Source organism: Callorhinchus milii, unplaced genomic scaffold, assembly GCF_018977255.1.
Source record: "Callorhinchus milii isolate IMCB2004 unplaced genomic scaffold, IMCB_Cmil_1.0 Scaffold6, whole genome shotgun sequence".
NCBI classification, from domain to species: domain Eukaryota; kingdom Metazoa; phylum Chordata; class Chondrichthyes; order Chimaeriformes; family Callorhinchidae; genus Callorhinchus; species Callorhinchus milii.
In genome coordinates, this window is record NW_024704747.1 from 30,765,695 (window position 1) to 30,792,483 (window position 26,789).

Below are 26,789 nucleotides of genomic sequence, written 5' to 3' on the forward strand. Positions count from 1 at the left end.
GCTCCGCAGCAAGCTAGGAGTAGAACAATCTTGCAAGCTTCAGCCTAACCATTGAAGCGCAATAAGTTCCCCGCTTCAGCATAATTAACCTGATCTGAAACTCCTGAGAGCACAAGGAAGGAGGTTTACCCAGCAGTGGGGGATTTTTTTAGTTTGTGAAATATCTGAAACTTTCAGAAACCACATCACCATGCATAAGAATATTCAACCCAGACATAGTTCCACATAAGCACCACCGTGGACATTCCATTCCAAACACCAGGAAGTTGCCAATTCTAGAGAGTCTTAGGCGCAGGTTGGTGAGAATCAAAGCTGGAGTTTAACCAGTTAAAACTGCACAGCTTGTTTGTGAAATGCAAGGATTATTATTACAGTAAATTTCACACTGGGACAAATGCATTGCATCAATGATTGATTTGGAAGCCAACAATTTCCTGATGTGTGTGCCCCCAAAAGCAGGAATAAACAGCTAACCCTGTGCTAAGAGGCATTCTTTTGAACATATTACAGGTTTGAACAGGAGTTTATTGAAAGCTTGATTAGAAAACATACCACAGAAAATGACAAGTACTTCTGGACTAGTCTACAGGATATAAATAAAACTGGAGAATACACATGGCTTCCTAGAGGCAGAAGAAATGAACCTGTAACATATACAAACTGGAATGTATATCAACCGGGTAAGTAAACATACACCAAGTACTCTCATCACAATACACATCTAACAGTTCTACATCAGCTAAAGGATGGCCTTTGTTTTGTGCTAAAAGTGCTTTGGCAAATATATTAAGAACTTTTCGAAAAACTTTGCTGGGTGGAATGGATCACACTGGGATAAACCATGTGAAGCTCCCGTTAGAATATTAATGTTGAGGCACTCAGATTTTATCAGCTTTATCGAGTCAACCCGCCCAGCTCTATAACCTGGGTTCAATTCCAGGCAGAGGGCGAAACCTCGGTCAAGTTTCCTTACTCCACACACCTAATAATAATCCCTCCAAAACAAAACAATAATAAATTGGTCATTTTCAATCCACGACTGTTTGTGGGACACTGCTGTGCACAATTGGCTGCTGCGTTTCGCCCACAAATATACGGTCAATTCACTTTACAGTATATTCTGTGAAGCGCTTCGAGACGTCTAGAAGACATGAAAAGCGCAATATCAAATGCAAGAATTATTATTATAGACAGAAATTCAACTGTGGGCAAACAAGTTGGAGGTTTACACAAAGCAATATTTCCAATTCCGTTCATGCTTATTGATGATGTTTACAGGACAATTAATTTGCCAGTAAATTGGGGCATTGATGGCCCACAGTTTGCCCAAGGTTGAATTTCTGTCTTTTCATTTGTTGATTGTCGGACATTTGTGAAGGAAACCAGTGTTTTTCATATAGATAATTTGATGAGATTTACTAATGAAAAGGTCCGTGAATTGCCTCTTCCTGTTGATTATCAGACTGTTTTCAATCAAAAACTATGTTCATTGCAGTTAGATTTGAAGGTTTCCAGTGTTCAGGTATTTTCCGTGCAGTAGTAATGGCCAGTTTTCCTGTGTTACAGAGACTGCTGGAGGCTGTGCTGTGCTGGGCTCAGGGAAGGCTCTGGGACGCTGGGAAGTCAAGAATTGCAAAATGTTCAAAGCCATGTCTATTTGTAAGAAGAGCATTGGAAACACCACAGAACCTGATCCTTCACCTCCAACAGGCTCCTGCCCTCCTGGTTGGGTGACTGACACCACTCTTCCGTTCTGCTACAAGGTAAAGACACACTAACAGCTTGGGAGTATTGGGGTTTAATAGTGTACCTTCGAAGGCTGGATGAAGAGCAGGGTCTTGAGACAGGTCTTAAAGGAGGCAAGGGAGGGGGTGAGATGAAGGGATTGTGGGATGGAGTTACTAGTTTTGTAGAGGAACTGAGAGGAAAGAGTAAATAAATATCATTGCAAATGTTTTAGATTTTCCATCATGAGAGGGTGATTAGCAAGAGGACCTGGGAGGAGGCGGAGAAATTCTGTCAGGCATTTGGAGGCCACTTGCCAAGTTTCAGCCACAATGAGGAGATGAGTTACCTTCACAAGCTGCTGAGGACAACAATCACGTATGTAACACGTGCACAAACACGTCTGACTTCACTTTAATAAATAATAATAATAATAATCCTTGCATTTGATATAGTGCTTTTCATGTCGGGAGGACGTCCCAAAGCGCTTCACAGAACACACTGTAAAGTGAATTGACTGTATATTTGTGGGCGAACGCGGCAGCCAATTACGCACAGCAATGTCCCACAAACAGTCGGAGATTGAAAATGACCAATTTATTATTGTTTTGCGTTTTGGAGGGATTATTATTAGGCTCTGTGTGGAGTAAGGAAACTTGCCCAAGGTTTCACCCTCTGCCTGGAATTGAACTCAGGTCTCTCACTTGCAAAGCGAGTGCTCTAACCACTGAGCTACAGGACTCCAGGACTTACTGTCGCTCCGGAGAATGGCTCACTCACATGGCTTGTAAACAGTAATTTAAACCAGATGCCTCCTTGCTAATTTGATCCCTCAAAAGAAAACCCAAACCAGACCGTTTGTGGGACGCTGCTGTGCGCAATTGGCTGCCATTTTTCACTCACAAAACCTTCACTTTACAGTATATGCTGTGAAGCGCTTTGAGACATCTCGAAGATGTGATAAGGCGCTATATCAAATGCAAGGATTATTATTATTATTGCTCTTCTCTGCACCACCTCCGAAGCCTTTTGTCACCGTGAGCAAAACTATGTACTTTACTAAGTAAAGTTTCCTGCAGCTAAAACCATCAAAATGAGCACTGAAGGTTATTTTAATAAGTGTAAAAGATTTTCTATTTGAAATGTAGAAATGTAAAAGCTTCTCTGTTTTCTCTCTCCTTCAACAGTGATGAGCGCTGGTTTTGGGTTGGATTAAACAAGAGAAATCCCAATTCCAGAGGATCTTGGGAATGGAGTGACAACAGGCCTGTGAGTTTCTGCCTTTAGATGTTTGACCACATTTTGTAAATTAATGAGTCAAAGAAAAAGCTTATAAAACTGCCAAGAAAAGCAGCAAATCTGAAGATTGGGAGAGGTTTAGAAACCAACAAAAAAAAACTAAAAAACTCATTAAGAGCGAGAAAAAGGAGTATGAGGGTAAGCTCGCTGGGAACACTAAGTCTGATTGTAAAGGTTTTTACAAATATATTAAGAGGAATAGACTAGTGAGGATAAATGTAGGTCCACTTCAGTCAGAGACGGGAGAAGTTGTAATGGGGGATAAGGACATGGCAGAGTCCCAAATGAGTACTTTGCATCTGTCTTCACCCGAGAAGACACAACAAGTCTGCCAACAACAGAGATGCGCCAAAGGGATAAAGACAGGGAGCAACTTAAGGAAATTTTCATTAGTAGAGAATTGGTGCTCGGGAAACTGTTAGCACTAAAAAGTGACAAATCCCCGGTCCGGATGGCAGTTGAAGTATAATGTAGGGAAGTGTGAAGTCATCCACCGGAGCAAAAACAGTAGAGCGGGTTATTTTTTCGAAGGGTAGAGATTGGAATGTGTTAGCGTCCAGAGGGACTTGGGTGTCCTTGTACACCAATCACAGAAAGTTAGTCTGCAGGTGCAGCAGCAATTAGGAAGGTGAACGGTACGTTAGCATTCATTATGAAAGGATTAGAGTATAAGAGTAGGGAAATCTTGCTGAAACTGTATAGGGCCCTGTGAGACCAACCTGGAATACTGTGTGCAGTTTTGGACTCCTTATTTAAGGAAGGACGTACTTGCCGTGGAGGGGGTGCAGCGTAGATTTACTAGGTTAGTGCCAGGGATGAAGGGGATGAGTTACGAGGATAGGCTGACCAATTTGGGCCTATATTCTCTAGAATATAGAAGAATTAGAGGGGATCTTATAGAAACCTATAAGATCATCAAAGGGCATGATAGAGTAGATAGTGGGAGATTGTCTCCCCTGGTTGGAGAAACTAAAACCAGGGGTCACAACCTGAAAATCAGAGGCAGCCCTTTCGCACTGAGTTGAGGAAGAACTTCTTCACTCAAAGGGCGGTGAATGTATGTAACTCACTACCCCAAAGGGCTGTTGACGCTCAGTCCTTGAACATATTCAAGACTGAGATAGATATGTTTCTTATTGCAAAAGAGATTAAGGGATATGGGGATAAGGCAGCGTCAGTTTATTAGCTGGAGTTAGATTAAAAGATCAGCCATGATCGAATGGCTGGCAGGCTCGAAGGGCCGAATGGCCTACTACTGCTCCTACATGTTATATTATGTAAGGAAACTTGCCCAAGGTTTCGCCCTGCCTGGAATTGAACCCAGGTGTCTCGCTTGCCAGGTGAGTGTTCTAACCACTGAGCTACAGGACTCCATATATACTCACCTAAGTGGTACATCTGCCCAAGTCCCATTCAAGAGTTTATATTCTATGTAAGGTTTACCGTAACTCATACTTTACATGCGTCATATTGAATGTATGGTCCCAGTGGATATGACTTATTGAAGTTCACCGTATAACCCTCAAACTCATTTTGTTATTCATGATTTTCTGGACTCAAGCATTATACACGTTTATTCCTTCTAGAATCAGAAATGTGGACGTCATCTTTCTAAATCCTTTAATTGAGCATTCACAGCACAGTGGTAATTAGTTCCACACGTTCCTGATGTAAATATTATATGTGCTCAAACACAAGACCCCAAGGATGTTGAGCTTACACTCTGACACTCTATAGCTGACACTCCAGTGCTGGGGTATGAGATGTCAAACTGAGGTTATATATTATATAATAAAAATTATCACGTCTTCGAGACGTCTCAAAGTGCTTCACAGGATATATTGTAAAGTGAATTGACTGTACATTTTGTGGGTGAAATCCGGCAGTCAATTGCGCACAGTAGATCAAGTGGATTTAATTGGAACTAAGTAACTTTGGATAAACCTTTTGTCTTGTTGATGAAACAGCATTGGCTATTGTGATCTTGTCCTTTATCTGATGAATATTTCTAACCTTTGATAGGTTTCCTCGTTAGTTTTGCCCAATGAGTTTAATGAAGATTATGGCATCCGAGAATGTGGTGCATTTCAGGTGAGATTTCCATTTGTTTATGTGAATTAAACGTCTCTCCTTATCTATATATACAGGCTGTGCATAGTCCAATTATGAAATGTTCTGAGATGTGAGGAGAAGCGTTGATCTGTGTCTCAATGGACAGGTGAAGTGTTCAGTCGAGAGTTTAGGCACCGAGAGTTTGTATACTTAAAAATCAATTACACCTCTTTTAGAGAAAGATTATTATACGAAAATGATATCAATTTACAATTGAAGATCTCTCTGGGGGTGCACCATGTTCTTCAGTCAAGTGCCTCATTTTCATGACTCTTTTACAGTGAGCAATATTCAGCTTTTACTATCCTCAGATGAGAGCTTCTACACAAATGATTTCAGATTAAAGAATATCTAAAATATGTCTCCTTTGTGATTTCCACAGACCAAAAGGCAGTGGTGGTTCCATTATATTATGAGGGAGGTTGAAGACACATTTGACTACTACTTGGTCCCTTTCCGCTGTGACATTAGGCTTGAGTGGGTGTGTCAGATTCCAAAAGGTACATCTCTGCTCATCTTTCATCTCTCGGCAATATATTAGCCAATGTTCTTTCCACAATTATTGTAAAGCAGTATTATAATGTCTCAAATATACTGTGAAGTGAATTGACTGTATATTTTGTGGGCGAAACTCAGCAGCCAATTGCGCACAGCAGCCTCCTGCAAACAATCGAGAATTGAGTGACCAAATTATTATTATTATTTATTTATGAATGAATTATTACCCCCAGAAAAGTGATCCCGGCACTGATCGCTCTCTGCCCTCGAAGGAGAGCCCAGGGATGGTTTTACATCTTCTAAACCTTTTTTCTTTGTGTACTCTGATAGGCCACATGATTGCAGTGGGGGGGGGGGGGTGGGTAGAAAATCAAGTAAAAAAATCAAGCCTTGATTCTTATTTGAAATATAAAAACCCAGCCAGATAATAACAGAAAATACACAGCCCATTTTTATTGATGCATTTAATTTTTTTCATAATTTATAGTTTATAATTTTTGTATAAACATATTATTATATGATGTTTAATACATAGTTAACATGATTGTTTGACAGGAACAGCATTGAAGATACCAGAGTGGTACGTACCTGGTAAGTGAAGCCTTGCTCCCTCTGTCTAAATCACCTGTGCCAGTTCCGATCTGCCTGATCCCCTCCTCTGCGAGCTTTCAGCCACTTCCCCACACCTCCTGGAACATTCCAAAATCTCTCTCTCTTTCTATCTGTTTTCAAAATCCAATGACCTATCTTTTTGATGACAATGCTCTTGCCCGCACCCACCACCTCCCCACCTTCCACACGCACATTCTTTCCCATTCATTCTCCCTCCAACTCGGGCTCCCACTATCTTTGTACAGTGTTTTTAGCGTTTCTCCCTGACTGAAGATCCCAGAAAATTGCAAATTGCTGGTATTAAGGAATTCCATTAAGAAATATTTCAAATCAGACTGCAATATGACATTAATTACCCTAACATTACTCTGGATTTGGCATATCTGAAACAGTACAAGTCCAACCCCTTCAGAGGAAGTTCATGTGACTTGGTCCAAACAAAAGTTCTGGAATTTTAATACAGTAACATCAATTGCATCAACCACCAAAGTCGCTTGACATGTCGTGTCCCAAACTATATACCGTATCCCAAGATATTATTTTCTAGCAGAAATCTATCATGTGTTCTTGAAACAAATGACACTTTCTACTGCAACATTTTTTTATTGCAACATTTTCCAGATAATTTTCAATCCTGAAGCTTTAGACTGGAAATGTTAATATGAAACGCGTTAAAGATCATAAATCGAAAACAAAACCGCAGCTGACCTTTAGAAATATTAACTTTTCTTTGTAATACAAGCAGACAGTGCTGATTGGCATATCAGTCCATTTACAGAGAACACGGTCTGTTTTGAGTACAATGGCCCTTCACACTCTGATTAAAGTTGGGAATAAAAGGCTGTTTAAAATGCTGGAATGTATCTTAGGTCAACAAGCCAAGACATTTTTTGTTTAATGAAAATTGAATCTAGATTTCAGTTTAAAGGGAAAACTATCCTGCGTGAGGGGAGCTATATAAATGCAAATTGTTGTTGTGTTATTTTATGGATGAAACATTTGGCTACGACCTTTTTTTATGCCTTTTTCTCAGATGGAGAAAGTAGTCACGGCCTCACAGTAGTTATCAATGGGAACGAATATTGGTTTGTTAACAATGTGACGCTTCCTTACCAAGAAGCTGAATTGTATTGTGCACAGAATGAGAGCACATTGGCCACCATCACCTCCAGAACAGCAGTAAAAGTGATTATATCTCAGATACAAAAGGTAAATCATGGTATATTTTGGAAATGTGTTCCATTTTGGGCATGTGTTCTGTACATTGATAGGAATATGTTTTCTTTTCACATCTTCTGCTCAATGATCACACCTGAATTGTAGAGCTCTGACTGCTGTTGTAGCTGAGATCAGGTAACTGCAATAAGCAGCACTCAAATGTGTGACTTTTGTTTGTGTACAGCTTAGTTCTGCACAGGATATTTGCCTTTATTAATAATCCTTGCACTTGATAAAGCACATTATCATGTCCTTGAGACATCTCAAAGTGCTTCACAGAATATACTGAATTGACTATATATTTTGTGAGTGAAATACAGCAATCATTGTGCGCAGCTGTCCCACAAACAGCTGTAGATTGAGTGACCAAATTTTTTTTAACCCCATCAAACTATTAGGAAAGCTTCAGAGTATGACTTTAAGACCAAGTTCAGTACTTTCTCTATTGCTACAGGTTTTAACATGCCAGAACCACTGTAAATGTTTGTTCCCATTTGCTCGGATAAACAGCTCACTGAACTGTGAAGGGCTTCATTTCCAGTGAACAAGCATAAAAACCACTGCCTGCTGGTGATTGCATCTGAGTTTCCCTTTGACATCAGTGGATTCTTAATCTGGGCTGGCAGCCAAGGGTAGTGTTGAGGTGGAAGTTGTGGGGTTGTGGGAGAGCAAAGGAGGAAGAGAAGGGGCCTTAAAATCCCCACTAAAACTGCAAAAATCTCCCAGCCATGACACTCAACAAAGTGTCCATGAAAGTGTCAATGTAAGTGGAAAAGGCTGTAAAACAAGCTTGTAGTATTCTGCTTTTACACATAGAGTACAAAAGCAAAGCAATAATAATATAAAATAATAATAATAATCCTTGCATTTGGTATAGCGCCTTATCATGTCTTTGAGACATCTCAAAACGCTACACAGCATGTACTGTAAAGTGAATTGACTGTACATTTTGTGGGTGAAAATAATTATCATTGTTTAGGCAGCAACTTACTTGATACTGGGTTCAGTTTTGGAAGCTTCATTTCAGGGAAGATGTTAAGGCCTTGGAGAGGTTGCAGAGGAGATTGACAAGAATGATCAATGAGGGACAATTGTTAGGAGCTCTGGGAGTTTCACAGAGTAAATAGGAAGAAGTTATTTCAGGTGGTCGGACCCAGGAGACAGAGTAATAGGATAATCACAAGAAGAGCAAAAGGAAAGTTTAGGAGACTGTTGGGATGGGGAACGCCATTGTGGGTTTCAAGACTAAAGTAGACAGGAATATGACAATCAGAGGCTTGAAGGTATTTGGGGGTAAAACGGGGCAATGGGATTGAATGAACATGTTGCTCTCACAGCTAGTGCAGACTTGATGGGCCAGATCCCTTTTCCTTCACTGTAGATTTCTATGATTCTAACCAAATGAGTAGAGCAAACCAGATGTTGGGACGTATCAAAAGATCAAAAACAGACAAAATAGTGGGGTAATCCTGCCACTGTATAAATCATTGGTGAGACCATACTTCCGAATACTGTGTACAGGTTTGGTCATTACCGTGTAAAAAGAATATTGGAGAAATAGAGAAGATACAGAGGAGGACAACCAAAATGATTGAGGGAATGGAGGGGCTGGACTATGAAGAGCCACAAGTAAATTGGCCATGTTCAGGCTGGGAAGGAGAAGATTGAGAGGTGACATGATTGCTGTCTTTAAGATTCTAAAGAGGCCAAACAATATAGATCATGACGGGCTGTTTCAACTTGTCCAGAATAGTAAAACTAGAGGACACGGTCTGTGATTGAAGGGGGTAAATTCAGAACAAATCTACGCAAACACTATTTCAGTGAGTGAATAGTGAACGTGTGGAACAGGTTCCCCAGGGAAACGGTTGAAGCAGAAAGTGTTGATTCTTTCAAACACAGATTGGATAGTTTTCTTTTAGGAAATAACATTATGGGATATAGTACATAGGGAGTTTGGGACATATGTGCATGCGATTGGCAGGAAGGTGGAAGCCGAACTAGATGAACCTTGGTCTTTTTTCGTCTAGCATTTCTTATGTTCTTATTATGTTCAAATGGGACAAACTCCAATCACTTAAAGTAATATCTGAGTGTGGGAGGGTATTTATAATAATTATAATCTTATTATTTACTATTTATTATTGTTTACTCCTGCAAGTGGGAGAGCAGAGGAAGATACCTGAAACATCTCAAAAACAATACATTAATACTTGCCCTTACACTATATCTGTGCTGTTTTTTGTCCATAGGAGTTTCCTTCATTTCAGAACTGGTGGGTGAAGACAATTGATCACGATTCAATGGGCCATTTTATGTGAGTATTATACACACGGAGTGCGTCATTTTTCAGTTTGCTGCTTAATACTAGATTTTCCTGCATTTGTTAAACTTTCTCAGCCTCTGTGTTGTGATAAAGATAATCCCTCGTTTCCTTTTGTCTGCTTTGCTGCGGTCACTGCTTGTTTATTTAGGAGGTTTTATTTGCTTATATATATATATATTTAAGCAAGTCCCAAGTATATATTTGTGGAGTCCTGTAGCTCAGTGGTTAGAGCACTCGCTTTGCAAGCGAGATACCTGAGTTCAGTTCCAGGCAGAGGGCGAAACCTTGGGCAAGTTTCCTTACTCCACACAGAGCCTAATAATAATCCCTCCAAAAAACCAAAAACAATAATAAATTGGTCATTTTCAATCTACGACTGTTTGTGGGACATTGCTGTGCGCCATTGGCTGCCGCGTTCGCCCTCAAATATACAGTCAATTCACTTTACAGTATATTCTGTGAAGCGCTTTGGGACGTCCTCCCGACGTGAAAAGCGCTATATCAAATACAAGGATTATTATTATTATTATTATATGTTCTGTTTACCTTGCGTTGTTGTTGTAATAATGGCACAAATGTAACTAAAAGATTGTCACTTAGAATAAGGAAAGCTACAAGCCATATAACCTGCTGTAGTTCATGCTATATATGTTTAAAGTTTCAGTAGGTTTTGTGTTAATAAATCTGGTGGTAATGATTTGAGTGGATCGATAACCAATTGTCTTTTCTTAGCAGGCGTCCATATTTTGGGTTCTATGGCATGAATTCCTTCCGCAACAGATACAGGGAGTGTCCTTTCATCAATCCTTTCCGTCGATGGTTTAATGGTAAGTTAATGTATCACGTTGGGATGTCCTCCTGACGTAAAAGGACTATACAAATGTAACTTTGTTTTTGTTGTAAGTACTTTATCGTAATACATTTAATTTTTTTCCTTGTCTACTTTTACTCCTGAAGGAATATATCTCTTTCTTTCCCATCTATTGGGGATGTGGATGCCAGAAACCAGGCACTCTCCTCCAGTACTTTGTCATGTACCATCATAGGAAAAGGACAAAGCCATTCAGTCCCTCGAGTCTGTTCCGCCATTCTATTAGCTCACGGCTGACCTGTACCTCAACTCCAATTGTCCGCCTTTGCCCCATATCCCCTGATCCCCTGACCTAACAAACATCTATCCACCTCAGTCTTGAAAATGTGAATGGATCCAGCCATAATCCACAGCCTTTAAGGGGAGGGAGAGAGAGAGAGAGAGTTACAGATTGCCGCTGCTCTTTTCTATATCATCTCTATATCATCTGGAGTCCTGTAGCTCAGTGGTTAGAGCACTCGCTTTGCAAGCGAGAGACCTGAGTTCAATTCCAGGCAGAGGGCGAAACCTTGGGCAAGTTTCCTTACTCCTCACGCCTAATAATAATCCCTCCAAAACAAAAAACAATAATAAATTGGTCATTTTCAATCTACGACTGTTTGTGGGACATTGCTGTGCGCAATTGGCTGCCGCGTTCGCCCACAAATATACAGTCAATTCACTTTACAGTGTGTTCTGTGAAGCGCTTTGGGACGTCCTCCCGACGTGAAAAGCGCTATATCAAATGCAAGGATTATTATTATTATTATTATTATCTCATATACAAAGCTCAACACTGAATATCAGCAAAATCACAGATTAGTGCTGTTCTGATTGCAACATTTCCACTGTGACTCGTGTGGTTGTAAGTTCTCGACAGTTTCCTGGCGTGTATCACCCAGTGCTGAACCAAATGGTATCTTTACCCCCTGAGCCTTGAGGATAAGACAATACAATAGCGTGTTATCAGCTTCTTCAATATTTGACAAATATACGAGTTTCATTGCTATAAAGTGATAATCCATTTCACATCACACTTACACAGCAGCTCACAGCTCTGCACTGCAATTTGTCCTGAGAAGCTAGTGAGCAGAGTAGTTTCAACTTAACATTACGTGTTGTGGGTTGTCTGATCAGCTAAGTTTCATTTTACATCAGTTCCTCAAATGAGTCACAAGAAATGTTAAGTTCCCCAAAAGTTGGTACATTGAGGTATTGATTGTGTCCAATTGATTACACTTGGTGAGTGATCAGGGGATACAGCCTGAGAGAGCAAGGCTCAAATGGTTTGTACAACAACAATTTATACAGTACCCCTTACACAGGGTGGTGTCCCAGAGCGCTTGACATTGGCGGAACACGACACCGAGACGGAGGAGAGGGGAGCTGACTGTAGTCACATGCTCTGCTGCTGTTAAGCACTCCGAGATACTGCCCAGTGTGAAGGGCCCTCTATAAATACAAGTTGTTGATAGCAGCTACACCATGACTCACTTCCTAGTTCCGTTTCCTGCATCAATGGATATTGACATCCTGACCCAACTGTACAGCGCCTTGGGACATCCTCCCGACGTGAAAGGCGCACTATAAATGGAATCTTGTTGTTGTTGTTGTTGCAGAGATACAGATGTATATCTGTTTTCCAAAATTTAGTGCAGATTGAGTACATGGTTGTGCAATGGCCTTGACCTGTTGCTAAGTCCAATGGGATGAGATGCAGTGACATGAAAAGCAGAAAATATGTCTTATGGTAAAATGAAATTTTGAAATTGGATTGTATCCTTTTTCCCTGTTGGTTTTTTTTAATTGTCGTATCATCTTTCTGTACAATTGTCTGTCAAGAACAACTTGCAACAACAACTTGCATTTATATAATGCCCTCCACGTAGGATAGCGTCTCAGAACGCTGTCCCCCAAACAAATAAGAAAAAAAAGAGGTTCTCTCTCTTGCCTCTGTCCAGGAGAGACAAATAGCATCCTTGCACCACAGCCCACCACCAAGATAGTTTGTGATTAATAATAGAAGCCAGCTTAGAGCTGGGTTTCGCCCACAAAAATATACAGTCACTACACTTTACAGTATATTCTGTAAAGCGCTTTGAAATGTCTAAACGATGGGATGAGGCACTATATCAAATGCAAGGATTATTATTAGCTGTTGCCCAGAACATTACCCAATGGGTTGGAGTTACTGTATTAGAAGCGTTAACAGTCTAGGGAGCATTTTCTTTGGTATAAACTAAACATCTGATTGGTTTAACATATTTCAAATGTCTTTGTTGCAGGATATAATTTGCAGGTACATTGCTACAAAAGTCTTCCCTTCATTTGTCAAAAGATAAACACAACAGCGTTGGAATCGGGATCCTTTTACCCAGATCAGCCGGGAACCCCGTGTACAGATGACTGGATCCCCTTTGGAGACAATGTATGTACAATACCACCATCTCTAAAAAAACGTACTAGTTTGGAGTTAGACTCTTGAGATTTGATTGGCAGAAGCAACGTGGAGGGTGTAGGCTGTGGAAATGTTATTCGGTGGAAAGGTCCGAATCCCGGATACCCAGAGTCTGGTCACCGAGGGTTACTGGAACTTCATTCAGACATTGAAAGGATGTATGTTTGTGTTTGATTCACAATAGAATTGTTCAGATGTGTGACTGAAACAATAAAGAATGATTTAGGCGCCATTATGGGGAGGGAGGTGTTCCTGGACGTGTTCACAGGAGAAATGTCTCTTCGTGTTCTCCTGTATTGGTGCAGCCTAAACAATGGTTCTAAGGTTACTTTATTAATTCGATTCAAAATCTTTTATACCTCAAGGTCTCCATTAACATCTCTTTTTCCAAGACTGATTGCTCAATAAAACACCAACAACCTTGACAATAAACACTTGTAACCGCAGCGCGAACATATTCATATGAATTTTATGCATTTGATATAAATGGTACAAATAACACTAATGAGGACACTATTATTTTGCAGTGTTATAATCTCGTAAAACCAAGGCTATTAACGTGGGAAAAAGCTTCACAATATTGCAGCAGTCTTGGTGGGAACTTACCAACTATTGCTAACTCTTTGGAACAAGGTAAGTGCATAAACTGAGCCAAAAATCCCTGACAAATGTATCAAAATTCAACTTATATTTTTTGTTTTTAAACAATAGTTATTATTGGGACCTGGCATTGTGATCTGTGGTATCATAACTTTTATTATAATTTTTGGATGTGAGTCAAGCAAACATGTTTATTGTATTTTTCACTAATGTAGATAGACGTGTTGTGATTTGTTGACTGTCAAACCTGTGTCCATATTGTTAGTGTTTGTTGTCTTCTTAAGTTGGGTTGATTTGATTTTTTTTGTGTAACAGATTTTATTACATCCAAATTGCCCGGGCTGCAACAGGCACTGTGGCTTGGTTTGCAGATCTCAAAAAAGGACTCAAGATATAAATGGGTAACGGGGAGGCCAGTTACATACACCAACTGGATTCCGTTGTATGATACCTTTCCCAATTTGATAGATATTGATGTAAGTGTAATGTGTGTATGTTTATATAGATGTATTTATATAAAAATTCAAACATTCGGTAAGATTTCATGAAACAGGATTCAAAAAGGCTTCTTCTGTGAGCGCACATGTGTGTGCAAGCGACTGTGTGTGTGTGCGCGTCCGTGTTTTCAAAAATTGTACATGATTCAATTGAAGGTATATTGTTTGCTGGCTTTTTCTATCCATAACCTCTAAATAACAAGTCAGTAAAATTCCTGGAACAGAGTTTAAACAATTGAATTAATTTATAGTAACAAGTGATTGATATGACCTTTTTCCCCCAATTGCAATAACTCACATTCTATAACTTTTTTTTCTCTAGTTTTTTGAATTTCCATTTGAGAAGCAGTGTACACTAATGCAAAACAATCCCAAAACGCCATTTGTTGGAAAATGGAACAGAACAAACTGTGAAATTAAGCAACATGTTGTACTGTGTCAGAAATATAGAGGTAACAACAACAAATGACATTTACACATTTGTACAGAGCCTTTCACAACAACAAGAACAACACATTACATTTACCAGAGTCCGCCGCTCATGTCAGGAGGACTTCCCAAAAGGCTGGACAGTCAGGGGTTTGGACCCGAGCTGGGGGTTAACATTAGATGAAACATCTGAAATACAAGGTCTTTGCAGTAGTGCAAGCCTTTTCTGAATGCTTTAACTCTGGGTATTGAAATGCATTTACCACAAAACAACAACAAGATTACATTTGTATAGCGCCTTTCACATCAGGAGGACATCCCAAAAGAGCAGTCACTCCACTTTACTGTATATCCTGCGAAGGAAAGTGCTTTAAGACGTCCTGATGTAATTATTATAACTAACTGCAAAGGTATGTTTTTTTTTAAGATGTATAACGATTCAATCAAATAATACACATATTGTAATTCATAATAAGAATGTGAAAATGGATTGATCCTTCATTGAACTACAGGTGACCTTATTGGGACTGTAGTGCTTGTTCCTGGGTGTTTTCAGAAAGCAGACTATGTCACAGCCAGTGTTTGTTACTTTACCACCTCAACTAGTTGTATAATATCCTAAACAAAGCCACTAACAAACAATGTGTTGTCTTTAGAGCATTTTGCCAATGATTCAGCGAATCAACCCTTCAATGACACCTTAAGCTTTCTAAACCATACTTACATGATAATCAAGAGGAACATGACTTGGGAAGATGCATTACTTGAGTGCCAGAAGAATGGGAAAGAATTGGTCAGCATCACTGAGACATACCATCAGGCTTTCCTCACAACTGTTGTCAACACTTTAGGCTACCCCGTGTGGATAGGACTGTACAGCCAAGACGTAAGTTCCCATCAGATAGAATAATTAACAAATATCTTAGTGGTCAATGTCTTTTACAGCTCGAGTGTGCCGCTGGCTCGAGTGTGCCGCTGGCTCGAGTGTGCGAATGCCTCGAATGTGCCACTGGCTCGAGTGTGCCACTAGCCACTTTACAAAGGCTCAAAATTTAGTCAATGCAATTTAAACAGCACGTGGGTCACTGTGATGTAATGAGGTAGATGTTTTTCCACACTGGGATATAATGTTGGTGATGTGATGATGATTATTCCATGAAATAACAATCCATGAACCCTGTTTAACACCAGGATGGTCTTCACTTCCGGTGGTCTGACGGCAGACACGTCACTCACAGTCATTGGAGTAAAGGTGACTCTGAACCTACTGATGACTGTGTTTACATGGACACCAATGGGTTCTGGAAAACCCTGGGCTGTGAGTCCCCTTTACAAGGAGCCATTTGCCATATCCAACAAAGTAAGTCTCCTGCTCATCACACTTGTGTTTGATTACTGAATGACCTTTGGGTGTGTTGGTCACTGCTCTGGGCTTGTAATAAACCAATAATTCAGTCATTGATATTTGGATTTGGGACCTGAGTAATCTTTCCTCTCGTTCTTGTCTATAAAGACCCTCGTTCTTGTCTATAAAGACACATTGAGAGAGGGTTCCTGTTCCAGGCTTCTCTTTGATACTGTATAAAATGGTTCTTCCTCACACATAAACTCTTTGTCAAAAGACTATTTGGCCCTACTTAGGGGTGCGTTAGAGCCAAGTGCAATAGTGATCTTTCCCAAGTGAGCAGAAGTGTGGGCTGATAGATTCTCTCGCTTTCTCGCTTTCCCATGTGCTGAATTCTCATTGTTAGTTGAGCAGCGGTGACAAAGGGTAGGGAGAAGCTTCCCCGGTGTCCCTGGAGGTTGGTTTATAGCCTGGGAGCAGCTCGTCCAGTAATGCAGATACTCTAACAAAGGTACAGATAATACATAGAACAGGAGAGGCAGAAGGCAAACACATGTATTTTCTTGAGATGAGGACCTAACGTTAATCAATGTCAGCTTCTGTGGACTCTGAAGGGAAATCCTAATATCTGTTCATATTGAATCTCATAGATTAAGTCTGCATCCTAACACGCCTCTGTTTATCTAGCAGCAAACAGGAACCCAATTATTCGCCGATTGATAGATTTTGTGGGTAATAATCCCATCAAAAAATAAATTAATTAAATAAAAATAATAATAATTTGGTCACTCAATCCATGACTGTTTGTGGGACGCTGCTGTGCGCAATTGGCTGCCATGGTTACACCCACAAATTATAGAGTCAATCCACTTTACAGAATATTCTGTGAAGCCTTTTGAGACGTCTCAATGGTGTAACAAGGCGTTGTATCAAATGCAAGGTTTATTATTATTATCATCTGTTTTTCAGAAGACGAGTCGCCTGAACAACCAAAAGTGAATACTGTGAGGTGCCCTCATAAGATTCACGGTGCCTTGTGGATACCATTCAGAAACAATTGTTACGCCTTTCAGATTAACGCACAGAATTCTCCAAGATTCAGAGAGGACAGGATTCATAGCTTCTGCAGGAATTTAGGTAAGACTATTCTTCCTATTTGTTCTCAGTTATAGTTCACTAACTTCATTGACCAGGAAGTCTGTCTGGATAATCTTAGAAATTTCAACATATTCTTGTGACCTTTTATTATCCTGTGCCTTTAACATCTGTTCAGTTGTTGTAGTGGTAAATATTACACTGCTCACCAAAATTTGTGGGTTTAGCTGGTTAGATTCCAGCAGTTACCCCAATGTACAATCTGGGCTTCCCCCCCAAGCCTTGGGTCTTGCCAACCTGTGCCTAATACTTTCCGGAATGAGGTAAACAGGATGTGTCCTTCCAGGGAGAGAGAGAGAGAGAGCGCATTCCATTCCAACAATCTCTCTCTGGGATTTCCATGTGTAGGTTGGATGCATGGAAATCTCAGTTTGGTTTGGAGACTCTTCAGCACGGTGATGGGTTTCTGCGTGTGTCAGACACCCGGCTGACCAAAAAAAGAATTTGTCAAAATCAGAAACTAATTAGAAACTGATACATTTTAGTCAATTTCTCCTAATTACTCCTCAGTTTTTATACCATGTAAATTGTTGAGAGCTTTACTCCCAGACTACTATAAATGTTTCTCCTCAAATAGATCCTAGTGCTGATGTTTTAAATATTCGAAATGAAGAAGAGAATAATTTTGTCACAGAACAACTTATTGCTCACAAATATCTGTTTCGATGGGTGTGGCTAAGTATTGAGTACGATAGCTTTGGTAAGTAAAGTGTAATTACTTTAAGACTACTATTATTGGACTGTGGGCCATTGGCTGCTGCATTTCGCCCACAAAATAGTCATTCAAACACTTTACAGTATATTCTGTGAGGTGCCTTTAGATGCCTCAATGAAGTGATAAGGCACTATATCCGTTACAGATTTCTAGCTTTTTTTCAGTGTTTTACATTTGTGTGATGGAGCATTGTCTATTTTAGAGAAACGTCTGAAATGGAACGATGGCTCGTACGTGCGATATTCAAACTGGAGGAATGGGAGACCGAAATTGCAGAACTCACCAACACTCTTCCTGGCCGCTGTCCTGGATATGGCCGGAGTCTGGCATCTGACCAATCAACAATTATTTAAAATACAATTCATTGTGAATAGCATAATTGCATGTAAACTCGAAAACGGTATGTGATTAGTTTAATAATCTGCATTGACTACTAAATGTAAAAAAAGTTTATAGATCTTTGTAGAAGTAACAAGGTATTTAATATCCTTCATAATGAGTGTTGTCACACATACACTAATCGTCTCAGCTTTCAGGTTTAAGCATCATGTAACAGACAGTTTGTGTCCTAATCCTAAGGGTGTTTGAGCACCAGATTTGGTGCGTGTCGACTATTTTTTAGGTATTATTGATGACATTATTTACAAATTGTTTGTACTCTAATAATTATTTACTTTTTAACAAAAAAACCTTCTATTTCTGTAGTAGATTTCTGTATCATTTAGGTGTTGTCGGTTTGACGTTTAGAAAAGTAGGTGTGCTTAGAATAGATAATCGACTGGCTGATTGCTTTTTTGGGGGTAAATAATTATTATAATAATGCTATATTACTGTTTTATTGTTCATTGACGATTCTGTGATTTTTTTTCAAGTCTTTGATCCAAGAGATTTTCAGCCTCTAACTGAGACTGCAGTGTATGAAAACTACAACTACAAACTGCTGCAGAAGAAGCTCAGTTGGTTTGAGGCAATGCAGCAGTGCAGAATGGCTGGCTATCACCTCGTCAGTGTCTACAATGTTTCTCAGCATTTGTTCCTGAACAATTTAGTGAAGTCGGATGGTTTCCCTCTGTGGATTGGCTTGTACCAGCCAGACGTGAGTTCACTTAAATTAAGCTGATGGATCATATTGGATCATGTTATAAGTTATTTGCAAAATACAGTATTGTACATGTGTGAGAGAGGGGGATAGAGTTTAGTTCTTTTCCGGATGAACATTTTTCTACATGTTATCTATTTAAAAGTTGGTAAGGTCAGGTATATTATAGGGTGTGGAGGAAGAGGTTGGTTTGAGCAGACTGTCTAGTGGGTGGAGTTTGGTAGATAACAGGTGATGTACTGAGTTGGCCAGTTAGCACCAGAAGTGACCTCAGTGGTCACCCGACTAGCCACATGTGGGCTTGGCAGCCATTTGCATTTTCTGGACGTGTTCTAACACGGGGTCTAATTTGTGAATCCCAAATGTAGAATTGGACTGTACTGGGGTCTATAGAATATAAAATCCAAGAACGTAGCATTTGCATTTTAAGAAGAATTTGTGATACCACACCGAATTAGAATCAAATTAGAACGAGATAATTCTAACCAGATTTAGAAGCCGTGGAAAGGATTTGGAGAAAGGCAAGGAAGGTGATCACAGATGAATCCAGTAGGAAATATGAACGATTCACGTCTACAGGATCATCTTAAACAGCAAATGTACTTGTAATTCCTTCAGCTAACTATATAGCTTCCTTCAGTTTAATATTCACTTTGCATTACCAGGAAGGGCCTGTGTTTGAATGGTCAGATGGAAGAAATACCGATTACAAGCCCTGGGAGTACAAAAATCTTAATACAAATGGCAGCTGTGTTTACATGGATACGAAGGGCATCTGGACCAGCAAAAGCTGTCACGACGAAGTGGATGGAGCAATATGTTATGCTTCACGGAGCAAAAGTAGGTGTTTAAAAAAATTAATGCAGAATTTTTAGAGCTGTGCATAAGTCACTTTGAATTGAATGGACTTCTTCAACACAATGGCATCATAATAATCCCTTCAAAAGTAAACAAATAAATAAGTAAATTAAAATACTTATTTGATCACTCAATCCATGATGTTTGTGGGACATTGCTGTGTGCAATTGGCTGCCACATTTCACCCACAAAATATACAGTCAATTACAGTATATTATGTGAAGCGCTTTGAGACGTCTCAAAAACGTGATAAGGCGCTGTATCAAATGCATTATTCTTATAATGAAAATGACAGCAATGCAATATCCTGATTATTAACTATCAGTTTGAAATCCAGATGCTACTAGTTGTTTTATTATGAGCTGGATTGAATTCTGGCACAGCACATGTCATTGTATGATGGATAATCTGTTCGCTGGGATTCGCCCCCAAATACAGACTCATTACTCTTTACAGTAAATGCTGTGAAGCGCTTTAAGACGTCTTCCTGATGTGAAAGGCGTTATATTAAATGCCAGGATTATTATTATTTAAAAAGCATTTTCAGAATTTGCAGTAAGATTCTATATGTTCGTAACTCGCTGGCCTAAGTAACGCCTGTCACCTAGCTATCTATTCTAAGTGAGTTATATAAAACTTCAGGAAATATTAACATGAGTCTATATCACATTATCACTGAAAAATCTATTTTACAGATACATCCTCTAACACGCGGGCTGAAACCTCAAACATGTGCCCCCAGAAAGATAGCAAGTCAACATGGATCAGGTTCAAAGATTATTGCTATGGATTTGACATGGGTTTGTACAACTGGTCCGTTTTCACCATGAAAGAGACAGAATTAATTTGTCAGAAACTCGGTACGTTCTCTTGTCATCTCTGATTCAACTGAGTCTCGTGTGATTAGAACTGAGGAAACAAATCAACATCTGTGTTTCTGCATGTTGTTCGCACAAAGAATAATTATTCATGTTTAAATGGATGCTTTGAGCTAATATTGACCCTAATTCCCCCCCCCCCCCCCGCCCCCATGTCCATGCAGGCCAGGGCCTGCCAGGCTCTAGCACATCTCTGTAAAGAGCCTTGAGATCTAATGCTATTTGAAAGGCACTGTAGAAGTTTAAGTAGATATTGTATTTCCCTCCTATTTGACCTCAGAATATTTTCAATGAAATGTTTCAGAGCGTTGAAGAGTTGTTATGTTGTTAAATCCAAACATTTAACATTTAGATGCTTCTGCTGCTGTTCTGAGTATTGAAGATAAAGAAGAGAATGATTTTGTCACCAGACAAATACAAGAAGAACATGGTATTGCAGGGCGGGTCTGGCTCAGCATCTCACGTGGCTCTGAAGGTGAGGAACATTCATCCACCACAACGACAGCAACCTTCATTTATATAACGCCCCTCATGTAGGGTAGCATCCCAGAGCTTAAGAATAATTGAATTAAAACCTTGGAACATTTGAAAAATCCTCCCGTTAATCAAGCGCTTTGGGACGCTACCCTGTGTGGAAGGCGCTGTATAAGTGCAAGTTGTTGTTGGATTACTCATTCTTGGGGCAAGGGGAGGGTAACGGCTGCTGTTCTGACTCTCACGCAGACTATTGGGAGATAAAACCGTCAACACTGAGGCTAGGCTGATACTCTCTGTGTTTGCCTGTGTGATTGGCGGCTGATTGTACAGGCAAACCACCCTTGACCACTTGGTGGCACTGTGCATTGGTCTTCAGATAGATTTGGGAAGGACCCTAAAATCTGTAGAGATGCAGAGGCCTGCACTCCCAACATGAAATTGGGAGCTTTGTATGGGAAAGGGCAAACCACATGAATCCTGGCAACAGGTGGAACCTGACCCCACCAAAGTTAATTGAATCCATAGTGGTGAGAAATGGTTTCATCATAGCATATATTGTCAAACCCACTGATAAACGTCCCAACGTATCAACAAAGCACTCCGAGACACTGCCCAGCTTGAAAGGCATTATATAAATGCAAGTTGTTGATGTTATAACGTCATAGCTTTTTGTAACTGAAGGGCAATTTTCAAGAATACTTGTATTGTAATGGACTTTGCTAAAGTTGTTGACACTTTTGTGCCTCTATGTAGATAACTCATTAAAATGGGGAGATGGCTCCAATCTAAAGTTTGACAATTGGATTAATGAAACGGCTGCAATTCTACCTGGTGAGAGCTGTGCTGCCGTATCAGCCATTAGTGGAAAATGGATCCTAACCAATTGTTCAAGGAGTCTTGGCAGACTTGTGTGCAAAACTCCAATAAGTAAGTAACCGTCTCAAACAAAACTCCAGCAGCCAGTGACCTGGCAACCTGTCCCAGTCATTAACTGCCCCCCTGTGTTTTACAGAACCCGACAACAAAGTGGCAGCTATCGTGCTCTCAGTGATCGTATCCCTGCTGCTCCTGGGAGGATTTCTGTGGATTATCTACAAAAATAAATGGCGATGGGCTAATCCTTTTGGGAGTGTACGTTATGAACGTAGTTATAATGATTTCACAGACTCTGATAGTACAGTTATGATAAGAGAACTTAAGGAATTCCATGATTGAAACCTGTTCAGTCTTTTCATTCCAAAATGTTCAAAGAAGAATGCTTTAAACAGCTTAATGATCTTATCCTTTGTGTCTCCGACATGATCAATTGCTAAATAATTTGATTATTGTACAAATATTTCTTGATTTGCACTATTTCAATATTTCTACTGAACAAGGAATGCTGCAATGGCACACTGTAGCACTTTCCAGAATTAACTAATCTGTCGTGCAATATTTTGCTTAAATGCTTATTTTTATACTATATTAAACATTCCTGTACTGAGGGTTCTTAGTATATCCAAGGTATTGAATAGCTTAGCATCTGACTGGAAAAGAAAACCCTCTACCAAGCATGTAATACAAGACCATTTGCTCATAATGCAAAAATGTAATACTTTATGCACTGATGTCACTCCACAATGATCTGAAATCGACCTGCATACTGGATCATGAAGACCCTGGTAATTTATGATTAAAAAAAATTATAAAAAATATAATATATAAGTGAGGGTATTAAGATGCACATATTGAGATCCACTGACTTGTGTAAAGTGGTGAAACATTGCTGTTCTCGTTTGTGAATTCATCATAATCTCAACTGTGTCAGTGCCTTTGTAATTTCCTTTTCACAACAGTAGCACCTCAAAGTTACAGATGCCAAAGTTAGGCAATTGGTCAAGTGAATGAATGCATTGTGTACATTAATAAAGCACTATTGTACGGATTGCATTTTATTAGCTACTAACCTTGAATCATAAGTGTACATTGTTATGATACGCCTTGCATAACAGATTGATATTTCTGCACTGGTCGCAGTAAAATAGTCTCATAAGCAAAAATTCTTTCTTAATTATAAGAAAATTTCTTAAAAGCTATGAATATTTTAGCCACTTAAACATCTACTTTTCTCAAGGTGTGTTGTTGAGGTTCTACTGTAATTCTATTGCCTGTAAAAAAAAACTGCTAGTTTTAGAGATTATTCATGTTTTTAAATCAATAGGTGACAAAAGACAAAGGCAATTTTCCTTGTTGTGTATTGGTTTGCTGGTAATGACTCTATTGTTGGAAAGTAGCTTGAACGCTGCATTGCACATTGTATTATAGTACCCGAGCTAATTTCTCCAAGCTTATTAAGTAAACTGAGCAAAAAAAAGGGAAAATGTATCTCAACTACTGTAAATTGCAGAGTATCATTATCTTCAATCAGAATTCTTAATGCAGGAGAATTGAGATGTTATCAGTCTATCACTGGAGACGTAATTCCTTCAAAATGTGCGAAACCATTGTAATCTTTGTATTACAAAAAAAATTACAATTAATAAAATCAAACATACGTATTTAATGATTTTCCCTTCAAACAATTAATTGTTTTGGATATCTAGAGTAATTGTCTGCAAATAATAGTCAGTTTAACTACAGATGTGCCAGGTGTCAGTTTGGGTGGGGGGGGGGGGGCAGTTCACTCATTATAAATACATCCCATGTTGTACTGCTGTCTTCTTTTATTGTTAAACCCCTAGTTGAATTGTCTGATAACTTCGTATTTTTGTTGTTGCAAAACAGCAACAATTTCAGGTTGTAACAGTTGAATATTGTTTGTTTGGGGTGAAGGGGATATTGGTTTTTTACAAAACCAATCCTGGGATCTTGGCCTAACTTTTTTTTTAAATTGTTTTGAAAAGTAGGATTTTTTAATTTATATTTCATTAATTTGTGTCCAGTCCCTTTCAGGGCTATACAAATGTGTTTGAACTATGCAATATGTTTCACTTTTTATACAGAGTTGACTTAATTATTGATAGAATTATCTTGCTAAAAGGATTGTTTGACATAAACATGTATGATATGAGCAGCTCAGTATTAAACACTTGACCTCCAACTGGATCCCAAGTCCTGACAGCAGGGCAGACCAGCACTGTGTATCTGTTAGTCACTTGTCACTTCAGTTACTTATCATTGAAGCCGAGCAGGTAACCTATGAGGCCACTGAAATACACTGGGTTATCACAATGCCCGTCACCGTCAGAGCCTGAGGTTCAAACCAGTGGGATTAAAGTTTCCTCTTCTCTACCATAAAGAGTCCAATGTGGTGGGAAATGAAGATCTTACACGGCTGTACAGTGTTAGGTAAGCGCTGGGGTAGGTAGGAGTAAGTTCTTTACTCTGATGTATGTTATGCTATTACTTAACGTGCAAATGTTTGATATTGATATGAGTGCCCAAACTAGAAAAGTCTTTCCTTGCCCAAACCTCATAACTTAAACTTTTTGAATTCTAAAATTTAATTGGAAGAATTCACTCCAACTAAGTTTTTTCCGTAGAGTAGTTGTGGAGGTACAGCTGTCAGTTAGTCAGCGAGATGTTGGGGTACAAACCTCCAGGCTGTGGGGAGGGGGGACATGGGTGGGAAATGGGAGAGAAATATTTTTGAAAAAATATAAAATTGATTGTAAATATAAGCCTAAAATGTTACCGTTTTATTAACAAACAGGATTATTAGCAACCAAATAGTCATATGTGTGTATGTCTCTATAAATATGTGCAAATTTAATTTTTCTTTTGATTGAACAAGCTGTGAAATAAACCAAGGAAAAATATTTGATTGGATTATTTATTAATATTTTACTGTAACCACATTTTGCCATTTCACAGTAAAATCCAGTGAGCACATTGAGAATTCTCAACAACATAAGGTGACTATATCAAATTTGAGTATTTATTATATTAAAAGCGAGTTGGCTATCAGATAGTTAACATTACAGTAACCTTTGCTTCTTATGTCTATAGTAACAGGTGTTAAAATCAAATCAACAGTGATTGTGCAGAAGCTATTGTGCATTTTTTTTGTAGAATATTAATAATTCACTCTGGGTGATAAAATTGCCCATATTCCAAAAGGTAATGAAAACACACTGCCCTCATTCTGTTGCCAACAAATTCTTAATCATTGTTAATTCCCTGCAAATAATACTAAGTGTTGTCTGGTCTGTTTTTCTGGGTTATTCTCCTTTCTTGATTAAACATTTGTAATACTGCAATTGGCTTTGTTAACGGCAGAATGAATGTCAACCATACCTTTTGATTTACTGATACCAGACTATCACATAACTGCCTGTAATGTTAGAATTTAGGAACAAATTTGGAAAAAAAACCTCAATTATATTTTTGCCTAACATAAGACAAACAGATTCAACAAAAAGAAGCACATTTCAAGTAAGAAGCTTAGTGAGTAGAGCAAGGAAACCGACTGGAATCCCTCAGATCCAATTGATTCAAACTACAGTCTCAGAGACTAAAGGTGAGAGGGTAACAGAGTGTTGTCACAGTCAGAGATTAACCACTGAGCTGCAGTAACAGAGTCCATGCTTGTCAGTACCTGTCAACCTATTAAATTGCCTGAAAATGTGATTGTTTGGGGTAAAATATCTTCAGATCTTTATTAGGGCTGTTCCAAAATTGTTATTCTTGTTCTACTTTCTATGGTGGAAGTTTCAACACACGGCAGAACACACTGATACACATCCTACAGTTACTGTGGTTCAGCAATTACTGAGATTTAGAACATCAATCTGCTGGACTGGCTTGAAATGTTGGGTTTCTAATAAAATTTGCCACAATCTTTAATGTTGAAACTAAATATTATTTGAAGCCTGTAAAAAAAGAAACAAAAGTAATAAAACATTTCAAAATTAGGACAAGAAGTAAACAATAACTAATCTAAATGAGAAACAGCCCACCACTCCCCAGGGCCTTATGAAGAGGTGACCATTAAACTTAAATCCAGTTTAAACCAGTTTCCCACAACACACTTACAGTGAAAACACATGTCAGAATTCTGCCCCAGAAATGAACATCAGACACAGAAACCTGGAGCTTCACAGCACACAAACCCTTTACACAGGAAGACTATTGTGCGTTTTGGCTCCAAAAGAGCAAAATCTATTGTTTCATTTATACCTACTTTTCTCCATCTCCCTTCAAATCACTCCCTTTTACACATCTCTTTAGCTCCCTCTTGACAGCTAATCTGGATGGCGTCTGGACCACAGTGCCTGGCAGGGCTCCACATTCTAACGACCCTCTGTTGAAAAAAATCTTCCTAACCCCTCCCCTTTAGTACTTAGTTAATTATTTTTAAATTGATGGCCCGCAGTCACTGATCAGTGGAAATCATTTTTCTACTTTTATCAAACCATTTCATTGCTAAAAACCAGCAGAGCCCACGACAATGCAAACTGCATTCCTGTGAGAATTTTAGCACAGGCCTTAAATATAAATGATACAGTGGAACATGCTGATAACACTGATTCTCTACAGAAGCTACATGTGGTAATATGCTTTCTCTTTGCTTCAAAAATACTAGCGTTTATTCATGAAAAACACTTCTACAGAGTAGAACGGTTTTTGCCAGTGAATACCAAACCCTTTTCACAAATTT

General features: G+C 39.1%; 1 protein-coding gene across 4 annotated transcripts in view; it reads left to right on the forward strand.

The window, feature by feature from the left end:
* Nucleotides 1-24,948, forward strand: part of ly75 (lymphocyte antigen 75) — a 38,241-nt gene extending 13,293 nt beyond the window's left edge. For 2 of the 4 annotated variants that reach the window (XM_042336054.1, XM_007890195.2), the window contains exons 11-35: nucleotides 511-680; nucleotides 1,567-1,763; nucleotides 1,961-2,103; nucleotides 2,913-2,994; nucleotides 5,047-5,115; nucleotides 5,519-5,636; nucleotides 6,190-6,225; nucleotides 7,280-7,455; nucleotides 9,717-9,781; nucleotides 10,523-10,617; nucleotides 12,926-13,068; nucleotides 13,626-13,731; nucleotides 14,014-14,174; nucleotides 14,518-14,647; nucleotides 15,281-15,510; nucleotides 15,816-15,984; nucleotides 16,939-17,106; nucleotides 17,702-17,824; nucleotides 18,042-18,239; nucleotides 18,712-18,935; nucleotides 19,604-19,778; nucleotides 20,492-20,656; nucleotides 21,027-21,149; nucleotides 21,905-22,078; nucleotides 22,164-24,948. In XM_042336054.1, coding sequence (XP_042191988.1) covers nucleotides 511-680; nucleotides 1,567-1,763; nucleotides 1,961-2,103; nucleotides 2,913-2,994; nucleotides 5,047-5,115; nucleotides 5,519-5,636; nucleotides 6,190-6,225; nucleotides 7,280-7,455; nucleotides 9,717-9,781; nucleotides 10,523-10,617; nucleotides 12,926-13,068; nucleotides 13,626-13,731; nucleotides 14,014-14,174; nucleotides 14,518-14,647; nucleotides 15,281-15,510; nucleotides 15,816-15,984; nucleotides 16,939-17,106; nucleotides 17,702-17,824; nucleotides 18,042-18,239; nucleotides 18,712-18,935; nucleotides 19,604-19,778; nucleotides 20,492-20,656; nucleotides 21,027-21,149; nucleotides 21,905-22,078; nucleotides 22,164-22,366 — 3,643 coding nt within the window. In that variant the 3' untranslated portion in view covers nucleotides 22,367-24,948. The remainder of the gene's footprint in view (nucleotides 1-510; nucleotides 681-1,566; nucleotides 1,764-1,960; nucleotides 2,104-2,912; nucleotides 2,995-5,046; nucleotides 5,116-5,518; nucleotides 5,637-6,189; nucleotides 6,226-7,279; nucleotides 7,456-9,716; nucleotides 9,782-10,522; nucleotides 10,618-12,925; nucleotides 13,069-13,625; nucleotides 13,732-14,013; nucleotides 14,175-14,517; nucleotides 14,648-15,280; nucleotides 15,511-15,815; nucleotides 15,985-16,938; nucleotides 17,107-17,701; nucleotides 17,825-18,041; nucleotides 18,240-18,711; nucleotides 18,936-19,603; nucleotides 19,779-20,491; nucleotides 20,657-21,026; nucleotides 21,150-21,904; nucleotides 22,079-22,163) is intronic. The other 2 variants (XM_042336052.1, XM_042336053.1) reach the window with 2 other exon arrangements.
* The last annotated feature ends 1,841 nt before the right edge of the window (nucleotides 24,949-26,789 follow it).